Source organism: Serinus canaria, chromosome 2 (genome assembly GCF_022539315.1).
Source record: "Serinus canaria isolate serCan28SL12 chromosome 2, serCan2020, whole genome shotgun sequence".
Classification (NCBI taxonomy): Eukaryota; Metazoa; Chordata; class Aves; order Passeriformes; family Fringillidae; genus Serinus; species Serinus canaria.
Genome location: NC_066315.1, coordinates 65,309,670 through 65,332,041, shown reverse-complemented (window position 1 = coordinate 65,332,041; position 22,372 = coordinate 65,309,670). Strand labels below are relative to the sequence as shown.

Sequence of the window (22,372 nt, the reverse complement as noted above, 5' to 3'; positions counted from 1 at the left end):
AGGGAGCCCGCAGACGTGAAGAAGACAACAAGCTACTGTTCACACATATAAGAGGCAGCTGTCAGACCTCAGGTAGCTCTCTCTAACCTAACATTTCGCAGTTCAGTGTCTAACCATGACCTATTACAGCTTCCTGGTAAAGAAGGAAAGTCACCCTCTCCCTTCAAAAGGTGTGATTAATTTATTCCCACTTGCATTTTCATCTCCTCTCACTAGCCTAGGTTATGAAGTGGGAGTAGATATCCAGATATCCTTGGTACCTTCAAATCCCTGCCCCATGGTAAATCCACCTCTGCCCATCATGGTGGTCTTTGAGTTTAGGAGAGGACCTAGGGGTGATATTACTCAATTCTCAGAAAAATAAATACATTTTACCTGGGACTTCAAAACAAAACAAAAACCAAACTAACAAAAATCCCCAAAAAACCCAATAAAAAAATAAACAAATAAACAAAATCAAGAGAACCATAGCAACTTGCCAGGCTTTGCCTTTGGAAGAAATCCCATGCCCCAGAAGCAAATGTTACCTGATGTAAATACAGGCAGCCACTTTTATGTAATTTAGCTCAGCACAATTAACAAAGGATGCTGCTATTAATGTGCTGCAGGAAGAAACAAGTACTTCCCAAGCACCTAACAGCAACATGTTGTGATCCATGGATATAAACGACCAAATAAAATGAAAGGATGTAAAAACGTCACGGAAACACCAGCCGTAATCTAATGTTGTCAGTGCACTGCACACACACCTTGTAATTACTAACACATTTGGCCTACAAATATATTTTAGACAGGGGACTCCACTGCTTCTGTACCTTTTTGCCTGAGCTGCTTTTGATCCCTAACAATTGATTTAAACTCTTCCATCACTTCCTTTGCCCAGTGAAATAATGATGAGATGTTATCACAGGGTGAGGGGGAAGGCAAATGGGGGCATTTACACACATGCCAGGCAGATCTACTTGCAAACTTTCAGTAAATTAAGTAATGCAATAAAAGTCCTAACCTGCTGGAAGCATTTTAAGCTCTTCTCTTTTCCTCACAGCTTCTTCTGACACACACGCTTCTCCTCCTTTGGCAGCATTAAACTGCTTTTCCACTTCCTTTACAACAGTGGGAATACTTCCCTTATGGGTGTCAGGATCTTTCGGGGAGGTCAGAGGTTGCCCTGCAGAGGAAATGACAAGCTGTGAAATGTAAAAGAACAATTCCTTCCACATGTTTCCTTGCTCCAGGAGCAGTAAGGGGTTGTCGGCTAGCATCACGATGGGACGGGCCAGGCCTTTGTCTTAGCAGTCCTGTCAAAACTAATTTACAATTAAAGACCTGTGCAACTGTTTAAAGCTTTACAACCCTGGCGAGTTTAAGGACTGCTGAAGCCAAGTGGTACAAACCAACCTTATTATTAACAGCAAGTCAGACAGACAGAAGGAAGACAGACCAAAAAATACTCTAAATTGTATAGTAACCAGAAAAATTGTACACCTGAAAATTGTGTCTCTCTCTAATATTTATTTCTGTTATAAGCTCATAGTCTGAGAGCTAAAGACATTTCAGTGGTTCTAACTTTCCTTCTGGTTGATGCATAGGGCACAGGAGCCACATGCACTGCTGGTAGACAGCAAACCTTGTAAGGGGAAAGAAAAAATAAAGTGCAAGGGAAAAATGAGATATTTGTTCATTGCAAAAAAATGAGGGTCTTTAAAACCATTCCCAAACAGCTGCATTTTTTTTCTTTTTGCTCCCACAGGAGAGCTGGGCTGAATGAGAGACAAGCAGACTTTCTGGATAGAAGATTTTAGACTCAGAAAATCTGCATGCAGGTGTTTAATCCAACACAAAACAGCTGAGGTAGAGAAAGACTTTCTGTGTGACAAATCTACCCAGCAAAGCAATAGCAACAAACATCTCTGCTAGCCCAGACACTGGGAGCAGTGTGTTCATGCTAATGCGACACTGTACCAGTTCTACTACAACAAGATCACCCCGGTGCTGGGACCTAACTAGCTACCTTTGAGCACTTTACCTCAAAATCTTGTCTGATAACACCTCTCCCCCAGCACAGTCAAGCTAAGTAAAACTCCTTTCTTGATTTCATACTCCAGAGCTTGGGAAAATTACTGCTTAAAAAAAAAATGCATGATCAGTCATGACTCTTTAGGTTCACCAAAAATACCTGAACCTTAGAACTAAAAAATAGAAGAGTACTACTTCAGTATCCTAAACTCCAGTGACTGTTCTACCTTCTACCTTATAAGCATCCTTTTTAGGTCTTGAGTGTACATCAGTATGTGCTGGTACAGTGCTGACCACAGCTTCAGGACTTCAAAACGGCCAACCTTAAAGTGGCATGGATGTCAACTGGAATGAGAAAGATTTTCCTTCGGTCCTAAAACCTACGGTGGGTAACATCATCCTTAGCTTTCCACTTGCCTGTTTTATCTGATCACAAGTTCAGATGGGCACAAAATGGTGTTTGTGTGTCAAGTCAGATCAACAGCACAGCTGCAAAAGAAAGCATTTGGATGAAGGTTCCCAACAAATGTGGAGCAACACTTTCCAAATGAGCCTGTGTCTGACCTAAAAGTGTTTGAGCTGTAGAACTAATATATGAGTGCTGTCCATCGACTATTCTGAGGATGAAAGGGCTGCCAACTCCAAAAAACACTGTTATGCTGACATTCTGCACGTGTGAATCCCCTCTTCCTGTGGATGCTACAGTCGAAAGGGGTCCTGCTGGATTTCACTGTGAGAACATTTTCTTGATGGATTTGTACATTTAGTGTCTATATGGAGACTCACAGTTTTGAAGTTGTCATGCATTTTAGAAGCCCTTATTACTTAGATCCAAGCCTACCAAGGCAACATTCTTGGTAGTTGCATCAAATTTTCTTACCTAAGCTCCCTCTACTAGAGCTGTTACCACCTTTCACACAACAGTAGATAATGAATTCTACACAGAAATTGCCATTTATTCTCTGACAGGGACTGTTGATCCTGTAAGGAGCAATAGATCAACAGCAAAATACTTTCCCAAGAAAAGCAAAGGATGGTGGTGGCAAAAGCAGAAGCTGTCTTCTGCCATGAACCTCTTAGAGAATACCACTTCAAAAGAATGGAGAGAAGATATGGTTTGGACCAAGAGACACGCCAGATCTGATAATGTGCATCTTTGATCTGCAAAGGAGGTAGAATGGGAGGCATTATGTTGCATCTCCCTGCACTGTGCTCTAGTCCAGAGAGCCTGTGCAGCAGGGAAGAGCTTTACCTAGCCCTACATGGAGCTGTGGCTTAAAGGAATAATGTAGCCTGGAGTTAATGGAAATAATATGAAGGTTCTGTTTTAAGCTTCTAAAACCAAGACAAACTTGAAGTGAAGGCTCAAACACCATCTCCTAACCTGCTTTATTTCGCTTATATGTTGCAGTACCACATATGGTATTGATATATAAGATCACTCACTATTTAGACTACTGCAGTAGAGTGAGTTACAGAGCACCCGTCTTCATTTAGACTGTTCTTGCTCTCTCTGGTTTGTGTCTCAACCTTAATGTCACTCTAACAGAGCTTTCCCCTCCCCAGCCCAGTTTTTGGTGGTTTAACAGATATAATACTGTATTAATAGGACATATCAATGTGTGACAGCTTGCCACAGATCATAAACACATTTTTCTGCTGGAAATGTTGAAGTTGTGATTTTTACCATGTGATCTCCAGTTCTCTAAGGTTTGTTCCTTTAATTGTAAATAGCCAGAAAGTCATCAAGCTAGCATTTAATAAACTTTTAATTTGAAAAGGATTACCACATGTTGTGTTTGTTTACCCATTATTAAATCTCTTAGCAACATATCACCAGCAGAAACAGCATACTGTAGCACTGCATAGATACATTAAAAAACAAACCCATGGGGGATATTGGCAGCTAATAATATCTTTAAAGAACGCTCCAAGAAAAATAAATAAATATAAGCAATATCAAAAATTACCCCTAAAAGTTTAGTTTGTGCAAATCTGTTTGGCAGGAAAATTACAGATCTTCCATTATTGCCTTATCGGCAGATTTCAGAGGTCTGCATGCAAAAGAGGACATAAACTAACACTCCTTTTCAGTTCTTATAAACATGTCTTTCTGGACTTTTCAAACTGAGCATCACTTTTTCCAAGTGTTTCCAGAAAGCATGACCTATTTAGCTGCACCCTCTATGTGCAGTTCCAAATGCATGTGAAGATTGATGGTAGGACCAAACAAGTTTGATCCCTTAAGAGTTTCTCCATAATTCTTCACTGCTGGTAAGTTTTGCCTGCAATTCTACCTTTTGGATCCGCTATTCATGGTTTGCTGCATCTCAAAGCAACTTAGCAGATATGTGGAAGATATATGACAACAAAAAAGACTTTAATCCTCAGTATAGTGTATGTTTACACCTCCATGCTTCTCTTATCAGGGTGGTTCTATAAAAGCCTTTTGATCACAGTGCAGTTGCTGCTTAGCCTAAAAGCATCTCAGGGCAAACCTCATTTTCTTTATCTTTTAAATCACCACTAACTGTCTGAAAAATACTTCTCCTGGACTCTTTTCAAGTTATGGCTCCAACCTGAGCTGCCCATTTACCATGCTAAATTATTATTGCTTATGCATTCTTTCTTTCCTTTCCATATGCTCTTCTTTATCCTCCTGTGCCATCTACAGTGCATCAGTACTGCTGTTCTCAAATGCCTAAGGAACCTCTGTCCCGAATAAATAATTCTCTGCTTTAGATCTATATATAATATTCACACATACACTACAATCGATGGGTTGACTGAATGCTTCAGTTCATTAAACATGAGGGAATACAGAAATATCTGTATAGCAAAAATGAATTCTGTTTGTTCATGGATGTCTCATCCGACGTGTTGAAAAGGAAAAGAACAACACCAGCATCCTACAATTCTTCTCATTACTGGATTTCTACCAGTAGAGGAGCAATCTGTGAGTCCATTGCAATATGGTCAGTTGTGTCCTCAGTGTAGCTACATCAGAAGGTTCACAGAGGCCAGGGAGAACCAGTTTAAAAAGAACATTCAGTGATTTTTTTGAGAAAGCTTCTGGGGAGGTCTGCTGTACACAAGCAAATGATAATTGTCCTTCCTATGGGTTATCACTTGATTGAATCTTAACAGAATTTCAGAGCAGCATAAGGCCTGCTTCTGATGTCAGAACTATCTCCCTGCCAAATCTGAAGTCCTTGTTGTAGCCCAGAGAGGTGCTAAAGTTCTTCCAGAAGTACACAAAAAGCATCTTTTTCTTTTCTCTTCCTGTAAGCTTGGAGCCATAAACAGCTGAACTGTTATTGCTGTGACATTCCAAGCATTATTCAGCCTTAAGCATAAGCCAGCATGGCCATTCCATTCCATCCTCAGCAATGAGGCTGGTTTGAACTGTTCACACCTGGAAACAAAGTTAAATCACCTTAATAAAAAGAGTCAGAGTATTCCTGCTATAGCACATGCTGGACCCACATCTGAATGAAGAAAATCTAGCTTAACAAGAACAATAAAGACTAGCCAACATTGAAATGAAACTAGGGGTTGATCCAGCAAAAACCTGAATGTAAACATCAAAGTTTGAATCCATCACCTTGTGGTCCAGACTGTACAACATTTTCTGAGACACCATTCTTTTCAGCAGTGCTTGAATACATAAGAAGTTCAGGTGGCAGATGAACATGGATACCATGCTTATTTTGCTTATCTGAATCCTGCGGTAGTTTAATTATCTAGGAAGAGAAAGGAAAAAAAAAGAGTAGTTTGGAATTCCACAAAGCCGGAACATGCTTTTTGTACACTGTTTGTGAAACCCAGCTGTCCAAAATGTTGTCATAAGAATTTTAGGAAGTTCTTGCTTCTCTGTACTACACTTTTCTCCCATAAAATTTTCCCATGTATTTCTTCCCCATGCTTACTGATTAAAGCAGACATCCCAGTAAATGGGAGATGAGCCACAATCCAATTTCAGAATCAAAAAGAAAAATATAGAGAAAACTAAGCAATTTTTTAAAATACAAACCTGAAAGTAGAGATTGCATAGCCAATGATCCAAGTCCTGGGAAATGAAATTTTCGATTTTTTTGAATCGGTCAATTTTGGAGTCATAATGTCCTCTGAGGAAGGGACATTTAAATTTTCCCTCCAAAGCGTTAAAATTGTTATCACATAAGGGAAAAGCTCCCCATCCCACTTCTCGATCAATCCAGGTATAGGTGCCACGAAGAAGGAAGAGTTCAAAGAGGAGTACCATGCCTGGTTTCACAGCTTTTCCATGTGGTAGAACCTAGAAAAGGAGGAAGAAAGATTTATTTGTTACAAAAACATCACAAGAGAACTGACTTTCTTTTTTCATATAAAGCTCTACAAACATCATACCTTTGTTCCAATTTTGCACGCTAAAACAATTAACAACTCTTCCCAAAAATCATATATTTGAACAATTTTCCACTCCAACAAAAGATCTGTGCTTTTTCTAGTGGTTATTTAATTATTTCTTTTCTTTCCCCCTTTGCTTTCAGAAAGCTTTCATATTCTGTCTTTATTTACTAGAGGTGGAAAAACATTGCCACTAGAAATCTTTGAGAGTAACAAACCAACTTGGAAATCTGAGGTGTCCCTGTGAGGGCTTGCTGAGATCCACCACTGGATTAGTTTTGCAGCAGCTTTGGAAAGTTCATCCAAACACCCAATAAGAGCACTTGCAAACTTGCTCCTCACTGAGTCAGAAATTCTTCTCCACCCAGTTGTGGGAACGACATTGGTACTTAATAGCTTTCTTCCTTTAAATTAAAGCTCTTAGTGAAAAGTATGTGAACCTCAGTGTAGGGTTTAAAAGGATTTTAAGGTAAAAAGTTCTCACAGAGAACTGGCAAACACAGTTTACACTTTTCATAAGATAGGTGTAGATATTCTTCTGAGCAGCTTGAAGGTGTGGGAGAGGGTTACCAATGCCTTAGGGCCTGAAGCAATTGTGTTCCCATAGCAAAGACTTGAAATCTAGTGGTGAAGAAACACTCTGAAGTAATGAACTTATGTTAATCCATCCGTAAGGTTTTGGTGGGTACAGAAGAAAGAAGGGTAAACACAAAGAAAAAGAAATTTGGTCCTATGCCACATTTTTAACTGTTTTCATTAATTAAAGTGGGCATTGGCCCAGGTGCTGTTAAACAATTCTAATACATTCAAACAAATAAAACAAAACCCCCACAAAACCCAGAACAGAAGATGACTGCCATCTTACCCAGGCTAACAGCTATGAAGGGTAGCCACCTTTGGGACAAGGGGAGCAAATACATCAGCTACACCCCTCACACAGTGAAACATCTGCTTCACCACTGCTCCTACACATTCTCCTGAGAGAACTATGACTGCCTAATCTCTTAAATAAACAACCTTGGTTGCTTCTTTAATAGAGACAATTTTCTGTTATTTGCATGTTTTACCATTCCCATTTCAGTCTTCACAGTTCATAGCAGTAAATGCTTTGGTACACTTGCCTGCTCAACATTACCCTGCCTTCCAGCCAAGGCAGAGAAAGAGGAGCCTTTTCTCCTTCTCTCCTCATTGTGAACAGACATATTCTTGCAGAAGGTCACAATACTCAGCAGCATCCTCTCACTCTGAATACCTTGTAGGATACACCCTCAGTACTTCTTGGAAGTCAAGAATAAGACCTCCAGATAGAAGAAATCCATTCAAACCAATCACACACTATGGACAGCCTAAAATGCCAAAGTCTTCTTCAATTAGTGGGTACTTCCTCAATCAGACAACATCGTGCAGCCAATAATCATCCACCAATCTTTACTGCTTCAAGTATTTCTAACAGAACACCTCAGCACAGCTCTTTCTTGATGTGTATATTTAAATACAAACGTCGCTCCTTTTATACTCCTGACTGAGCAGTAGGTAAGATAAGGAGCATAACTCAGGTGCAGCAAAGCTTTTTGTCTCTTTTCTGAAGCAGCAAGGGATTTGCCTACACCAATAACTGCCATGTTAGGAGGTGACAAGTGTTCACAGTCGCACTGCATCTACAACTTTTTTTGAAGAGGTGAATATAAATTATTATTTCTAATAACATACCTTCCTTTTTCAAGTTTTATATTGTGATTAGATAACAGCAAAGTCATTTGAGGAAACCTTTTAAAATTATAAATATTGTCATTATTGTGTACGTGTACTTTATATTAATTATGTAAATATATTCTAAGACTTAGTTTAGACTTAAAATGAAACAGAAGCATCTGTTGAAAAATGCCATAACCCTGTGGCAGCTGCTATTAAACCATTAACAGTATCAGGTTTCATTTAAACCAGATTTACCATTTTCTGTAACAGCCCGTGGGAAAGCTAAAAACATTAGGCACAAATTACTGACAAAAGAGATCCTTAATCAAGCCATACATTTCATTTGGCTAGCTGGGTGCTAGATAGTAACCTCTGTGCTACAAATTAAAGGTGATGGTTATAAGGCTGTGATCAAAGACAGTTACCTGCAATATCAAACAATCCCAAAGCATTCACAGATGAAATCACTGCTCTGTCACAGCCCCCTTTTCAGTTTCTCTCTTGCTTCCCAGGCTGACTCTTGTCTTAAGAATTCAACAGTATATGTTCTTCTGAGAGCTTACATATAAGCAGACAGTGGTCAAGCAGCTGTGTAAGGGTAATCATTGTCACTATTAAAATTTTATTTCTTTGTTTCTGGTTCACATTTATTGTTCATTTGCTGCAAGCTTTTATCCTAGATTTAAGCTGCAGACTCACTGTTTGGGACTGGAATCATCCTTTTGTTTGCTGCTACAGGAGCTGGGTGTTTAAACCATGCCATGATGGAAACACATAATCACAAAACATAAGCAAGGACTTTATAATACACCCATCTGCTACAGGGTCTGAGGTTGTAAAGACCCTAAGCATGAGCACTGGGTGCCTGACCCAGGTAGGGCAGTGTCACACATCTCAGTTTACACAGTCAAATAAAACATACCTGACAAATAAGGAATTTCTTTCTTTGAATCCATATAAAAATCCCAGCCAAGCTTCTACCTGTTACTCTATGCCATCATGCCAAGCATTCATGCAGGTGCCTTTGGGTCCACGCTAAATATTTTCCCACTGCCACAACAAACACACTCTCTGTCCCAGCTCACCATCCCACACCCACAGGGTCAGAAAGCCCTGGGAGAGAGGAGAGAGCTGAGTCCTGTGCCACCTGCCCTTCATTAGCCTCCTCCTCGGCTGTGAGCCTGAGCTGGGATTTGGGACGTGGCCAGCACGGCCCTTAGGCACAGATGCACAAAGGCATTTAGGCAGATAGCTCAGATTGAAATCCACAGACCTTGAATGCCTCTGTGGGTTTGAGCTGTTGTGCTCAGGTACAGAGCAGGGAACAGCTCAGGTAACTGGAGGAGGAGGACAGGGATCAGTAACTTCTCTCCTTCAGGAGACTCAGAGCAGTGCCTGGGATAGACAAGGCACAGGCAGCTCAAACTGAGCAGTTTGTTCTGATGGATTTTTTTTGGTTCTGAAGGAAAAAAAATAAAATTAGCAGTTACATTTTCCCTGCTGGTGCCAACCTCATTTGAGGCACTCTCTGGTAGATTAACCCACAAGCCTGCACCAACACTGTTGACATTCAAAGAGCATATACTACCCAAGGACATCATCCTGGGTTTTGAGGGGTCTACTATCCAACACCTTACCTCAATGTTTCTCCCTGCTCAGGTCAAATTTCCACTGAGGCCTGTGAGGTATCAAGAGTTTTACAATGCTATGAAAGCACCGAGCACCCCCCTTTTCCTGGTGTAATTTCTTCTGCAAAGAGAGATGCAGCAGAGAATAAATAATGCTTGTGTGTGCCTGCACAGGCACAAGTAATACTTCTTAGTCTGCAGTTAACAGTGTTGCATTTAATTGAATTAAATCATAATGAACTAAAATTATCTCCTGCCACTATTTCTAAATTCAACTGTTTTATATCAGTTTTATTGTAAAATATCTTACTTCCCCATATGCCACCATAGTTTCACTCTATAGAGAGAATGAATTCTATTTGAATATTTCAATAAACACATCCACTGTGAGCTTTTGGGGGTTTTGTCTGACTTACTTTTGTCTGGCTTTAACCTTGTCAGAGAAGAAATAAACTTTTGCTTCTTTCCTCTGCACCTTCAAAGGGTTTTAATTTAGAAAAAAAAATAGACAAAAGTCACGCTATTTAATTCATGTCATACAAAAATTTGACCAATACAACTCAAACAGATTAAGATGAATTAAAATATGCAAAGGCAATTCAATATTTCCTTGTTATAGAGAAGAGTCTTGAAAAATGCCATATAAACTAACAGCTCATTTCTGACTATGAAAACAGCAGCACATGTCACTGGTGTAAAACACAGGTAGAAAACCTTTTAAATAGGAAACAGCTCCCATCATTGACAAAGAACAATTACTTTACTATGTCAAATGAACGGTGCTGGAGATGAGGCTGTTATTGCCCAATTAAAGGGGAGCTTTCACAACCAGATTTCAAGCTCTCCCTGTTTATGTGCAAGGCCAACATACAGGGCATTCTTAGGAAGTGTTTGTGTAACTCTGAAATTTATAAAAGGCCAGAGGGGAGGAAATAGAAACCTGGACTGAAGTAAAAATAAAATATCATGTTATTAGGGTTTTTCCGAAAGTCCCTATCTATCACCAGAATGTTCTGGAATGGCTGAAAACTTATTTCCCCAGCTTTCCATCACTGCCTGTCTTCAAACAGGTATCTGAATACAAAAGAACACACAAATCAGAGGAAGACCATACAGTGACATATCATTAATTTTCCCACAATTTTTTCCCCCTGTTCTCTAAGAGAATAGGCCTTTCAAGCCTGGCACAGGTAAAATGACTCCCTGACTCCTCTCTGTACAGCTTGCAGGTCTTTAGGCAGTAACACCATCCTTCCTGGCACCAAGCCTCCCTGACAGCAGTAGACCATGGACCAGAGGCTGTTGGGCCACAGCACACAAGCTCAGGCTCACGATCTGCCAGGAGCACAGGGCAGCAGCATTTGTAAGCAGGCAATTTGTTCTCTGCTTTCAGTGGTGGCAGAGAGCAGGATTCCTCCTGGCACGCTGTGCCAAATCACCCCAGTGTCTACCTAGAGCCATACTGAGTGCCCCAATGCAAACACCTGCCCTCCCCTGTGCTAGAGACAAGTCCCCAGCGCCTGCCTCTCCTCTAGGAGTGATAACTCAGCCCATAGTCAGCTCCAGCAGCATCTCATGCACAAGTACCTTACACCAGAGCACCAGAATCCAGCCTTTTATCTTCCCTAATATAGAGGAATAATGTTTGCATTCTGTGAGCTTTAGCCTCTGCATCTGTTGCTAATTGTCCTGGCACATCTGCTGCTAATTCTTTTCTGCTCTTGGACCAGCAGGGAGTAGTAATGTATGGTACACCCAGCTCCTGCCTCCCTGAGTGCTTCTGGTGATATACTGGCCTGGGTGGATTCTGACCTCATCTTATGAGGGAGAAACTGTCTTTGTGAGAGGGAAGCAGGAACCCCGGTTCATTCTGCTGACACTCCCATTTCACTTATTTATCCCTGAGACTGATTTCAGCACAGTCAGAGCACGAGTTTCCCAGGATAACACGGACTACAGACACGATGCAGCAAAGTTTATTTCTTTTGTGTCAAGAGGACACGTACTTTGCCCAGAAACCACTTGGAGCCAAGGAGTCTCACGAAGACGTGGCTCGTTCGGCATGCAGGGCTGAGTCACGCAGCAGTGCCGCTCTGCCTGCCCCAGGCTCCGGAGGAGGAGCAGGCAGCTTTCCTCTCTCTCTTGGTCCAGCAGCTGCTCCAGCTCATGTCTCTTCCCTGATGCTGTTCTGGATTCCTCATCACACCTCAGGTAGCAATCTGTTCAACCATAGGCTTCAGTCCAGCCAGGGATGCAGCAACACTCGCTTCACAAGGGAAGCACTGACAATCCGGAGTTTATGCTCCTTCAGCATCTCCTGGATAATCCAATTCTTAGTCCAGAAGAGGAGAGGAAGAGCAACCTCTGAGAACAAAATCATTTTTGCTTGTATGCTCTGCTTAAAAATTGCATGATTAAGCAGGATCACTTTTTGTTCTTTGCTTGCATAAAGTACTCTTCCCATTTCTGTAGTACAGCTTTGCAACGACCCTACTCACCCTGAGCTCACAGATAATTATTTAAAATGTGAAATGCTCTAAAACCAGGTATGTTAAGGCAAAAAAATAAAAGCAGTTTCTGGGGGTGTTTTGCTGGCTCCCATGACTTGCAAATCTGGACCAAAACACAGTTTAAGTCCCTTTTCACAGTTCCAGATTGTCAGCTCTGGTGAGTCATGGAGATGCTCTTTTTTTCCAATTACAGGTTTTTTGTTGGGGCTGGCAATAATTTTGTTCTTGATGTTCTCTGTTGTTTGGAATTCATGTGGAGCTAAGGATACAGGCAGGGGTTGCATTCTGCCTTCCTGCTGGTTTGCCCTAGATAATGTATGACTTTTTTACAACTATTGTATCCTATGGCTCACGTCAAGCTCTCTTACAGATATAATTTCCAATTAAGTGGGGAATTAACCATGGAGTGGTCCAAAATAAAATGCTGTCCCCAGACACTTTTGATGTTTAACATATGTCTGCTGGATTTACCAAATCAGGCTACATACTTTCCTGTAGTCAGATATGATGCATTGTAACACAGGTCACATTTCTGAGGTTTTTGGGCAGCTTGCTTTGCTTTAAGGTGATCCAGCACACATATTGCATTCCAGCAGGTGTTTCCAAGAAAAACCTCCACTGGAGCACAATGATCAGGCAACATGTGAAAAGTGACTCCAATTAATCACCAAAAAAAAAAAAAACCTCAGGATAAATAGTAATATTTTAGATACATAAATAAATTGCACAATGCTAAACAAAGTAGACACAACAGATTCTGATATGTAATAGCTTTGTAAGAATTGCTCTGAGAATGTGCATTTTGAGGAGCTGTTGCAGAAATACCTAGCAAATGGCAATCAAAGACCAGACCCCCAAAAAACTCAGATAAACAAAATTAAAAATAAAGTAAAAAAGTATGAGGTCCTTCTCTGTGAAAAAGTCATCAGCACTGCAGTCTTCAAATGAATACAAGCATCTGTATAAACTTGGTTCTTGAATTTACCAAAAGGTTCACGTAGTACTTTTACATCCCAGCTACAAATAATTGCATCCAGAGAAAATTTAAGTGGCTCTCATTTTGAAAGTCCTCTGGCACTGCCTAGCACTATCTATCTTTTTTTGTATTGTATAAAACTCTTACATTATGTCCTATAAAGTGTCCTAGAGCTAGATGTTCTTCACTTGTGCCAGCCTTTCAGTCAAGAATAAAATAAACCAGGAGGAGAGGGGAAAGGGAAGTTTGTGGTCTACTTTTCCTAATGATACCTTATTTTGTAATTATTAAAAGCATCACAGTCCTTAGACAGCTGCTGACATACAGAAAATAATGTCCTTGAAACTGTTTGTTTCATCATATTTTAAGAATTAATACCTAAGGTCATGTTAATCAGTTTCTGATATATGTAGTTTTCAAAATGCACTTCAGGGAAGAAAATGCTGGAAATGACTAATAACAACAAAGACATGAACTTTATTTGTTACAAATCTAATGTTCCAAATGTGAACATTATCAAAGGACTTTGCCATCTGAAGTATTTAGGAAGGCTTAAATAAATAATAAATCCCTCATTCAGTGAAATAGAACATCCTCTTGTTCCAAGCAAAAGAGTTCAAATTTATTAATTTTGTAGCTATATTTTAAAATGAGTGTCAGCCCCTGCTAGATGACTGCATGATAAGTGTCCTGAAACTTCAGGAAAAGGCACTAAATTTTTCACAGCATTTGTGTTTCATTTTCAGTATAATAAAAATATGGTGCCCTTTTAATAATGAATAATAGATCTCCTGGTATGATTTACATGAGTGGATTAAATGTCATGTTTGAAAAGTTGCTGTTTTATTCATATTGAATTTCCCTCAAGTAAAACAAAATGGTACCCAGCTACTGCTATAATATTGCTAGTACCTCACCACTCTGATACATAAATATTAACCAGTTGATATACTCTTTAAAAGCCCTCAGTTCTGTGAACTGTTCTATCAGCAATGGTCTCTTCTGATGCATATGAACAGATCCTGGAACTATCCCAAGTTCCAGGTATGTGGAAAATGTGTAGCACCAGTATGGGGAAAATGTGTAGCACCAGTGCTTACACACTTGTGGAGCTCACACCTCTTTTGCAGAAGTGCCAGTTTTGAAAGCTCTCACAGAATAAGGATTGATGACAAATGGATGCAGCGAGACCAGGGTTAAAAACCAGTTTGGGGAGCTCAGCCCTGACACAATTGTTCCTGCTTCTGTTCAGCAGTGCTGGACCAACTTCCCAGGTGACTGGACAGCATAATGAATGTTTTTTAAATGTCACTTGCAGGCAGCATCATTGCCTTATAGTGCCCTTCACAACAGCTGGAAATTTCCTATCTGAACTTCCCATTCTGAATAAAAACTCCACCTAATAGGCAATATTTTTTTCTAAAGAAGTGTTTCAGAAATTTCAAATACTTGAAATAGGAACATATTCCTTAAAGGTTCCTGCCCTGTAGGCAAAATCAGTAATTTTTAACAAACTATTTTGGTCCTGATAATTGAAATTATAGCTGAAAATAGTTTTTTAAAAGAAGAGAAGCATTTTTACCACACTCCAATTTTTACTCCATTGAAGCCAATGAATTTTTTTTATTCTGAAAAGTGAACATTTCTTCTTATTGTTGTAATTGTTTCATACAATTATTTTAATGTCTACTGAACTTTAGAAAAACCAGCAAGGAAAGAAAAAAAAAGAAGGAAAAAAACAACCTAAGCACATACTTTTTACAAGTGAAATTAAACTTTTGCATAATGCAACTCCTTTTTGCTCTTCAAGTCATCATCAAGGTAAAAAATGTCATCTGGACTTGCTAACGCTGGGACATAATCCTGTGGAGTAAAACACTGCTTTAAATACATCATGATTAAAAAAAATTACTCACTGCTTAGGTCTTATCTATAGTAGGATCTCAGCCACCATCAGACAGCAATAAGGAAGTTATGCTTGTAAATCCTTGTTGTAGTGTAAAGATGATGCAGCCACATCTGTACAGGTGCTGCCAAGGACAACCTAGCTGCATAACTGCCTTACTCTGTGCAGAGTAAGCATCTCATCTCCTTTCCTATCCTCTCCTTATTCAACTTCCATTCCAGACCTGAGAAAAACCTGGCAGTGCAAAAATATATTGGAATTTTAGGAACAAATCTTCTTCACCACCAGTTAACCTATACCACAATTTTTTAATCTCAAATTCACATTGAGCTCATTTTATAATGTAGGTGAAACTTCAGAACAGCTCTCACTTTGCCTAAACCATACAGACTTAATCTATCAAAGCCTAAAGCCCACTTACATAAACTGAATACATGAAAATATCCTAGAAATGCTGAGTGTAAAACAAGTTCCCTTCAGATCATGCAGTTCATTGCTATTCATAAAATTGCAAAAAGTCATTTGAAACAGCAATCGTGTTTTACCACAATCCAAAGCATTCATACGTGTTTCTTTCAGCATAACTTAAAAAAAATAAATGACTTGTGCGACTGTCTGGCCTTACTGAAGGATAAATAAAATTCAACTGGAGCTATTAGGAGCCTCTGTCTAGTATGTAGTCAGAGGTTACTGGGGGAGGTAGGCTGACAAACTAAAAAGGAGGACAATGAAGGAGCGGAAAGAGGGGAAGCTGGCAAGCTGGAGCAAAGAACATTGATTAATGAACAAAAAACATTTTTGAAAGGTCGGGTGTGCAAGTCAGACTAGCCCTGAGGCAGATCTAACTTACATGACCAGCACTTTCTGTACACAGCAGGTAACCCACGCTGACACCAACTTTGCCGACATGACAGGGTTATTATTTTTGGAAGGATGTAGTGTTCTGGAACAATTTCTCTAATATATTAGTTAAAATTAGGCTTTCCTTCAATATCAAGCATGCATGTCTTCATTTTCACCATGTTTACACTGAACTCCTATTATTGTTCTGGCCAGTGGAAACAAAAGCATATTCTTCATTTATGAGCCTTCTATTTCTCACACCATAATATATCCCAGTGCAGCAGTGCTGTGTGTAAGATTCTGTTCAAGCCCAGGTGCTCACATGGAGGTCACCACTAAGACCTCACTACTCACCCTAAGTCTTGTGGTAGATGCTAACCATCTGAAGCCTAAAATTTGCCTCATATCTCAGCACACACACTAAAGATTTCTTTTCAAACATACCTTAAGGTCGTGAACCACTGCCAAGGTGGAAGAACAGAAAGGTAGAGTCATCCAGGGTGCAACATACCCTGTGTCTCCAAAATGAACTGGTGGAGAGGGTTCTCTAAAATTATGGCTTTTGCTGTACATCACTCAATGAAGAAAGGGAATTACCAGAAGGTCACTGCATCCAACTTCTCCCGTTCCTGTATTTTAAGGGAACTTGCCCAATTCCTGTACGCCAGTTCACTAGTCTAAAAATGAAGCTTGGTGAAGATGCTAATTAAATGTCCCCTGTGAAGCTCCAAGAGAACTTAGAAGCAAACCTGAAAGTGCAAAATCTGCAAAGACCTAGGAGAAATGTCATGCTGAAAGTATGAATCTAGCTTGTCCTGCTTCTTTCAGCCCTAGCACCCAGTCTTCTCCTTTCAAGACAATACTTCAAGGCAAATAACCTGGATGGGTGCATCCTGCCTAAGAAGGAATCGCAACTCAGTGATTTCTCTAACAGATGCCTGGATTTGTTTTAACACTGTGTGAAAGTCCCATTTGCAGTTTCCCTCTCTATACACACAATTCTTTTTGCACCAATAGCTGTATTTACAGACTCTGCTCATTATCAATTACAGCTGATAAACAATTAAAAAGCAGAAAATGTGACTTAGCAGCACTTTATGTATAACAAACCCAACATCTCAAATTATCTATCTGCAAGTAACTGAAGGCATTAATGCCACACTTAAAAGTTGCTTTATTGGAAAGCTCTTTGGGATAGGTGCTGTCTGTCTGCTCTGTATCTACACAACAGAACATCTGGAGGAAGAAATCTACCATTCAGGTTATACTACAAAATAAACAACTGAAAACAGAAAAGACTCCTCATTCTACCAATACCTCATAACATGCCCCCAAAAAAAAGAAAACACAAACAGGCTGAGAGAGATGAAGATTGTTTTTCAAACTGTAAAGAAGCATTCATGTGCCAGAGAATTTATCTGAGACCAGTGTTCCAACCAGCACCAGGCATTAGCTACAGCAGTGAGCAACTGACACACAACAATCCTGCCATGCACAGCGTGCTTAGGCAGGAAAATATGTGTGCCTCAGTTGCAAAAGACAGAATAGAGCCTCAAGTGTTTGGGCTCCTTCCAAAATAATCCAAATGCTGCTTTTTTGGCAAATGGGAGGTCAATGGAGCTAAAAACTCACAGAAGGATTTGGGCATTCATGTGTTTATATACACCCACTCATTCATTTATTATTCTAAAGCTACTTTACAGAAATCAAATTACATAGCTGACAAGCTGCATAGATAAGAGAGAATAAAAGTAAAATTTAAATTTAGCTGACAACACTATATGATGTAGCATACGTTTGGCACCCTTAAAGCGAGTGATGAGGGTTAACCTAGGGGGGAAAAAATGCACCTTCCTAAATTGCACCTTAAATTATTAAATAAATTATTAACATGATGGAATGCATTAAATATATAAGCCTAAAGGAAAAAGGGCGGATGTGTTTTAACTTTCAGAGCAAAGACAGCAGATTTATGAAGTGTTGCTTACTGTCTGGATGCTTTGTCCAAAGTAGATTTCAGTGTTGTAGAAGTTTCCACCATGACTAACAGGCCGTGTGGTCCCCACCTGAGGCTGCTCCCCCAGCTCCACCAAGGCACCACCTAAGCGGCTGAGGACAGAAACTTTGAGAGTGTAGAGGCCTTCAGGGACCTTATCTTTGACTCCCCTCAGGCATCTGAGGCGAATTTCTAGTGGCTGTGGCATCTTGGAGCAGTCAGCCTAGGGAGAAGACTCAGAGTTACTGATCTGGGCTGGGCTCACTTTAACCATGCAATTAGCAAGGACAAATTTCTTCCAGAAAATAACTACTGAGCAGCAGACAACACGCTTCTTGTTCAACCTGCAATTACCTACTGCTTACCAAGGATCTGCAATTAGGGAGGTCAAAAGTCATAGAGATGGCAGATAAAAGAAAAAACAGTACAAATACTACTAATAAAATGTTCAGCGTCCTTGGGGGGAAGGTGGAGCTGGTGAAGTATGACACCAGAAGACACTACCTGACAATTATGAGGCAGAATTAACTGGAAAACAATACCTTCAAAAATACAGCATGCTTTTCAAGACTGGCACAATACATGATGTGACGAGCAGGCTGCAGGCACAGAGTGAAAGACAGGGCAGGCCATGTTTTTATACTAATTATTAGCCTTGCCAAAGCTATTAGTGCTGTGTAACATGCAGACTATCCTTTCACCTTCTGATTATCATAATCAGATTCTCTTAAAAATAGTAATCAAAGTGCAACACGTGTAGAGTTTAATAAAAACTCCCTACAGGCACCTTTATTCCAAGTCCAGACCAAAGAAAACATCTGCCACTTGCTGTCGACAAGATGTTGTCTGAGTTTCAGAATATTTAGTAAGGAAATGCTTTTCTGGTGCTTTCCTTGTGCACTGAGCTTCCCAGTGGGGAGGTTTGTGGAGGGGAACGTGCACAATGGCATGATCTTTACCAAACTTTGCCTGAATACTGTCCCACTGTACCAGAAGATATTTTTGGTGCTGCTCAAATGCAATCTGCAGGGTCCGGCGCACAACAGGGACTCCCAGTTGGGCTCCAGTGTTGATCTGAATGGATAAAACTCTTTCTGCAATAACTAATTATATACTGCTTAAAATCAGCATTGTTGTTTAATCAATTTCTCGCACTATTTTGAGGAAAGACTAGTGCTAGGTCTTCTTTTAATGCAACTGGATATCAAAACCCATGCCACACTTAGGAATCACATGGCTACCTTGACTACTAGGTTTAGTGGTCTCACAGTTTAAGCCTACAGTAGCTAATAATCTCTTCTTTAATCCTGTCTTGGATTTATTTTGGAAGAGATAGCATATTTCCATATAGATAGAAAGCTTCTGGAATTAAATTAAGCAGTTAAATAAACAGTTGAATTTGTTAAACTTCTTTTGTTTCTCCACACAAACCATACTTAACAACTAATCTGAATGACAATTATTTTCAGCTTAATTAGAAAATCTTAATTAACAATGAAGATTTAACCTTAATATTTTTGGTTTCTGAATCATATATAAAAAAATTAACATTATATGAATAAATAAGACAATCTTTTTAAACCTCAAGGCAGGATTACTGATGCAGGCAGCCTTCGTTATTAAACACATTCTAAATTAAACGCCTCTATGAATTTTATACTGAAATATATTGTGATAGTTTTGCATGCCAAATGTGACATTTTGTATTTTAGATTCATCTTCTGTAGTAACTTTGGAAATGTCATACAAACAAAGATTTTGTCATTTACCAATGGAATTACTATGCATGGCCGGTTAGCCATCTCTTTTCTGGCTCTTCTGGTTGTTTCAAGTCAGCAAGCCATAAAAAATCTTTATCTCTCTGAAACACAGCAATTTGGAAGATAATCGAATAGTGACTGGGGGGCAGAAACGCCAGTCTGAGGAATTATACCACAATCTCTCTTGCATTTACAACCTTCCTCAAAGCGAGTGTCAGTCGAGTAGGAAAAGGAGATAGAAGATTCATCATAATTCAAGCCTGTCTCATTTGCATGGTGGCATAGCTGTCTCATCTCCTGCTGAAAGACTTTGCTTGGCCAGCACTGACAAACTGTTTTGAAGAACTCTTGCCATGCCCAAATGATTCATCATTAATAGCTTTAGACATTCTCTTTAAGCATATGGTTACTTTTGCTGGAAAGCATATTTTGAAACCTGCTAAATTCTATCCTCTTAAACTATGAAAAGAGAAAAAAAAACCAAAACAAAAGATAATAACGGAATGCAAGTGATCCAGTGATTTAGCAATTCATATGAGGGAAAAGAGCACTCATATAGAATCTCACCTTCCCATGAGGTCCTGCTGCTACATTTAATCCAGTATTCGCATCTGTAATGTTACCAAAGCTGGCTACCATTTCTTCAACTCCACTCTGCTCTGTTTTCAGTAGCTGACTTCCTACTCTGCAGAGGTTAGAAAGGGAAGAAGAATGGAAAAGAAATGAACTACAATGCACATACACAAATCACTTGCTGTTGGAAATACAGCAGTCTGATATTTTCCTTGTCACAGGGAAGTCACAGGGAACCCAGGAGAAACAGGAGTGTGTGTTAAAGCAGAGAAATACCTAGGCTTCAAAAAGCAGCATTAAAAAAAAAAAAAAAAAAAAAAAAAACCAAAAAACTAGACTGGTATTTGTCAGTCCGTGTCACAGGTCAACATAAGGAACCCCAGCTTTCACTGCCTGTCTGTAATCAACTCTGGCTTTGGGACTTAGGATCCAGGTTAAGAATATTTCGGTAGGAAGCCATTGCCTCTGTCACCACCTTGAGAACTGACTGACAGCTTCAATAAACTTGGACAGGTTTTTGGAAAACACTGATTCTTTGGGGCCTAGGTTGTTCTAAACAAAAAAAAAAAAATTACTTTTTTTGTTGGTTATTTTTTTCCCCAAAAACATCTTGTAATTTTATATGTATATCTCACAAAATTTATAAATCTTCAGAATATATACAGGACAAGAGCTATATATACAAATTATATACATGCACAGACACAAACTTTCAGGTGTACGTGAGCTACGGAACCTTCCTTGTTATTCATATGATAACATCTTTTGTTTTTAAAGTGATTTGGGGGGGTAATATATAAACTCAAAGCTGTTGGGGTTTTGTTTTTGAAGAAAGGTCACTACAGCAACACAGAATATCAGCAAATAGTGCAAGAATAGCCCAACACTGGACAACCCAATGCTGCTCCCTTCTTAGTGCACAGGATGCACAAAAGGCACATTTCACCCTATGGAGAAAACCTCATTCCTAGAACACAGCAGGAGCAAATGCAAAACTAAGTAATTTACAATGAGTACTATAAAGCTGCATGCTTTGGCAATCCCATCCCCTCTTTCAACAGACACAGAACCATGAGTAATTCCTCTGTTCCTAAGTGTCATCAGCATCCAAATATTATTGACCCTAAGTAAAAACATCTGCAGATGCTCTGCTGGCTTCAAAACACATCAGCTCTTGCTTCCACAACATGCTTTAGGAGGCCAGGGAGGGTCAGCCAGTCACCAGTGCTGGTAATATTCCAGCCACACTTGCAGGTGGAGCCACGGCAGACACAGACAAAGACATGGTGGGTCTCAGAAGGTGGAGGCTGAGCAGGCTGGCCCTGAGCCATGCTGGAGATCAAGGGAACTCTCTGCAGCTTCCTGAGAGGAGCTGCATGGAGCAAAGGAAAAACCACTGCATCAGGTGCACTTGCAATACAGAGTTGACTGGGATGTCTACAACACAGGCATCAGAGAATAGGCTGTCCTAGGTTCCCAAGCAAATGCACTCTGTTAAGTCTTTAGCCACAAAACAAAATGCTATCACTTGGTGCTCGGTAAAAAAAAAAAAAAAAAAAAAAAAAAAAAAAAAAAAAAAAAAAGAGAAGAATCAAGACTAAAAACCAACAACGTTTTCTGGACTGCATTTCTGAACCATTCCTTCAGTATTTTGTGACGTGCTTTTGAAAATTTCAATACCAGTGCCATCATTCCCATTTTCCTTCTTATATGAGATTATATTATATGAGATGATTCCATATCTTTAAAGATTAACATGTAACATAGTTCTTCATTAAGAAAATTACAGCCATGCTAAACATCCCAGACTCATGCATGTTAGGTAACATATGCTTCACATTCCCCTCTTCTGAAACAGATGCTCCTGCCCCCAAGATCATAGGACATTGCTATAAATCAGTTTCTATTCAGACCTTGCCAATTTCTTTTCTTTTGAATATGTACATGTTTACATATTATCATCAAAATTACCACTGCTTCATAGCTAAACTGTTTTCCAGATTCCTCTGCAATAGAATTGTATCACATAAATTCCTAAGCAATAACTGAATCTGTTGGAAGGTCTGTGTGGATGCTAGTG

General features: G+C 39.7%; 1 protein-coding gene across 6 annotated transcripts in view; it reads right to left on the bottom strand.

Annotated features, from left to right (window-relative positions):
- Positions 1-22,372, bottom strand: part of LOC103815122 (uncharacterized) — a 181,577-nt gene that overhangs the window by 97,984 nt on the left and 61,221 nt on the right. For all 6 annotated transcript variants that reach the window (XM_050970703.1, XM_050970698.1, XM_050970699.1 and 3 more), the window contains 5 exons: positions 20,287-20,404; positions 17,952-18,182; positions 6,050-6,313; positions 5,621-5,759; positions 1,007-1,168 (listed from right to left, as the gene is read on the bottom strand). In XM_050970703.1, the coding sequence (XP_050826660.1) occupies positions 1,007-1,168; positions 5,621-5,759; positions 6,050-6,313; positions 17,952-18,182; positions 20,287-20,404 (914 nt within the window). The remainder of the gene's footprint in view (positions 1-1,006; positions 1,169-5,620; positions 5,760-6,049; positions 6,314-17,951; positions 18,183-20,286; positions 20,405-22,372) is intronic.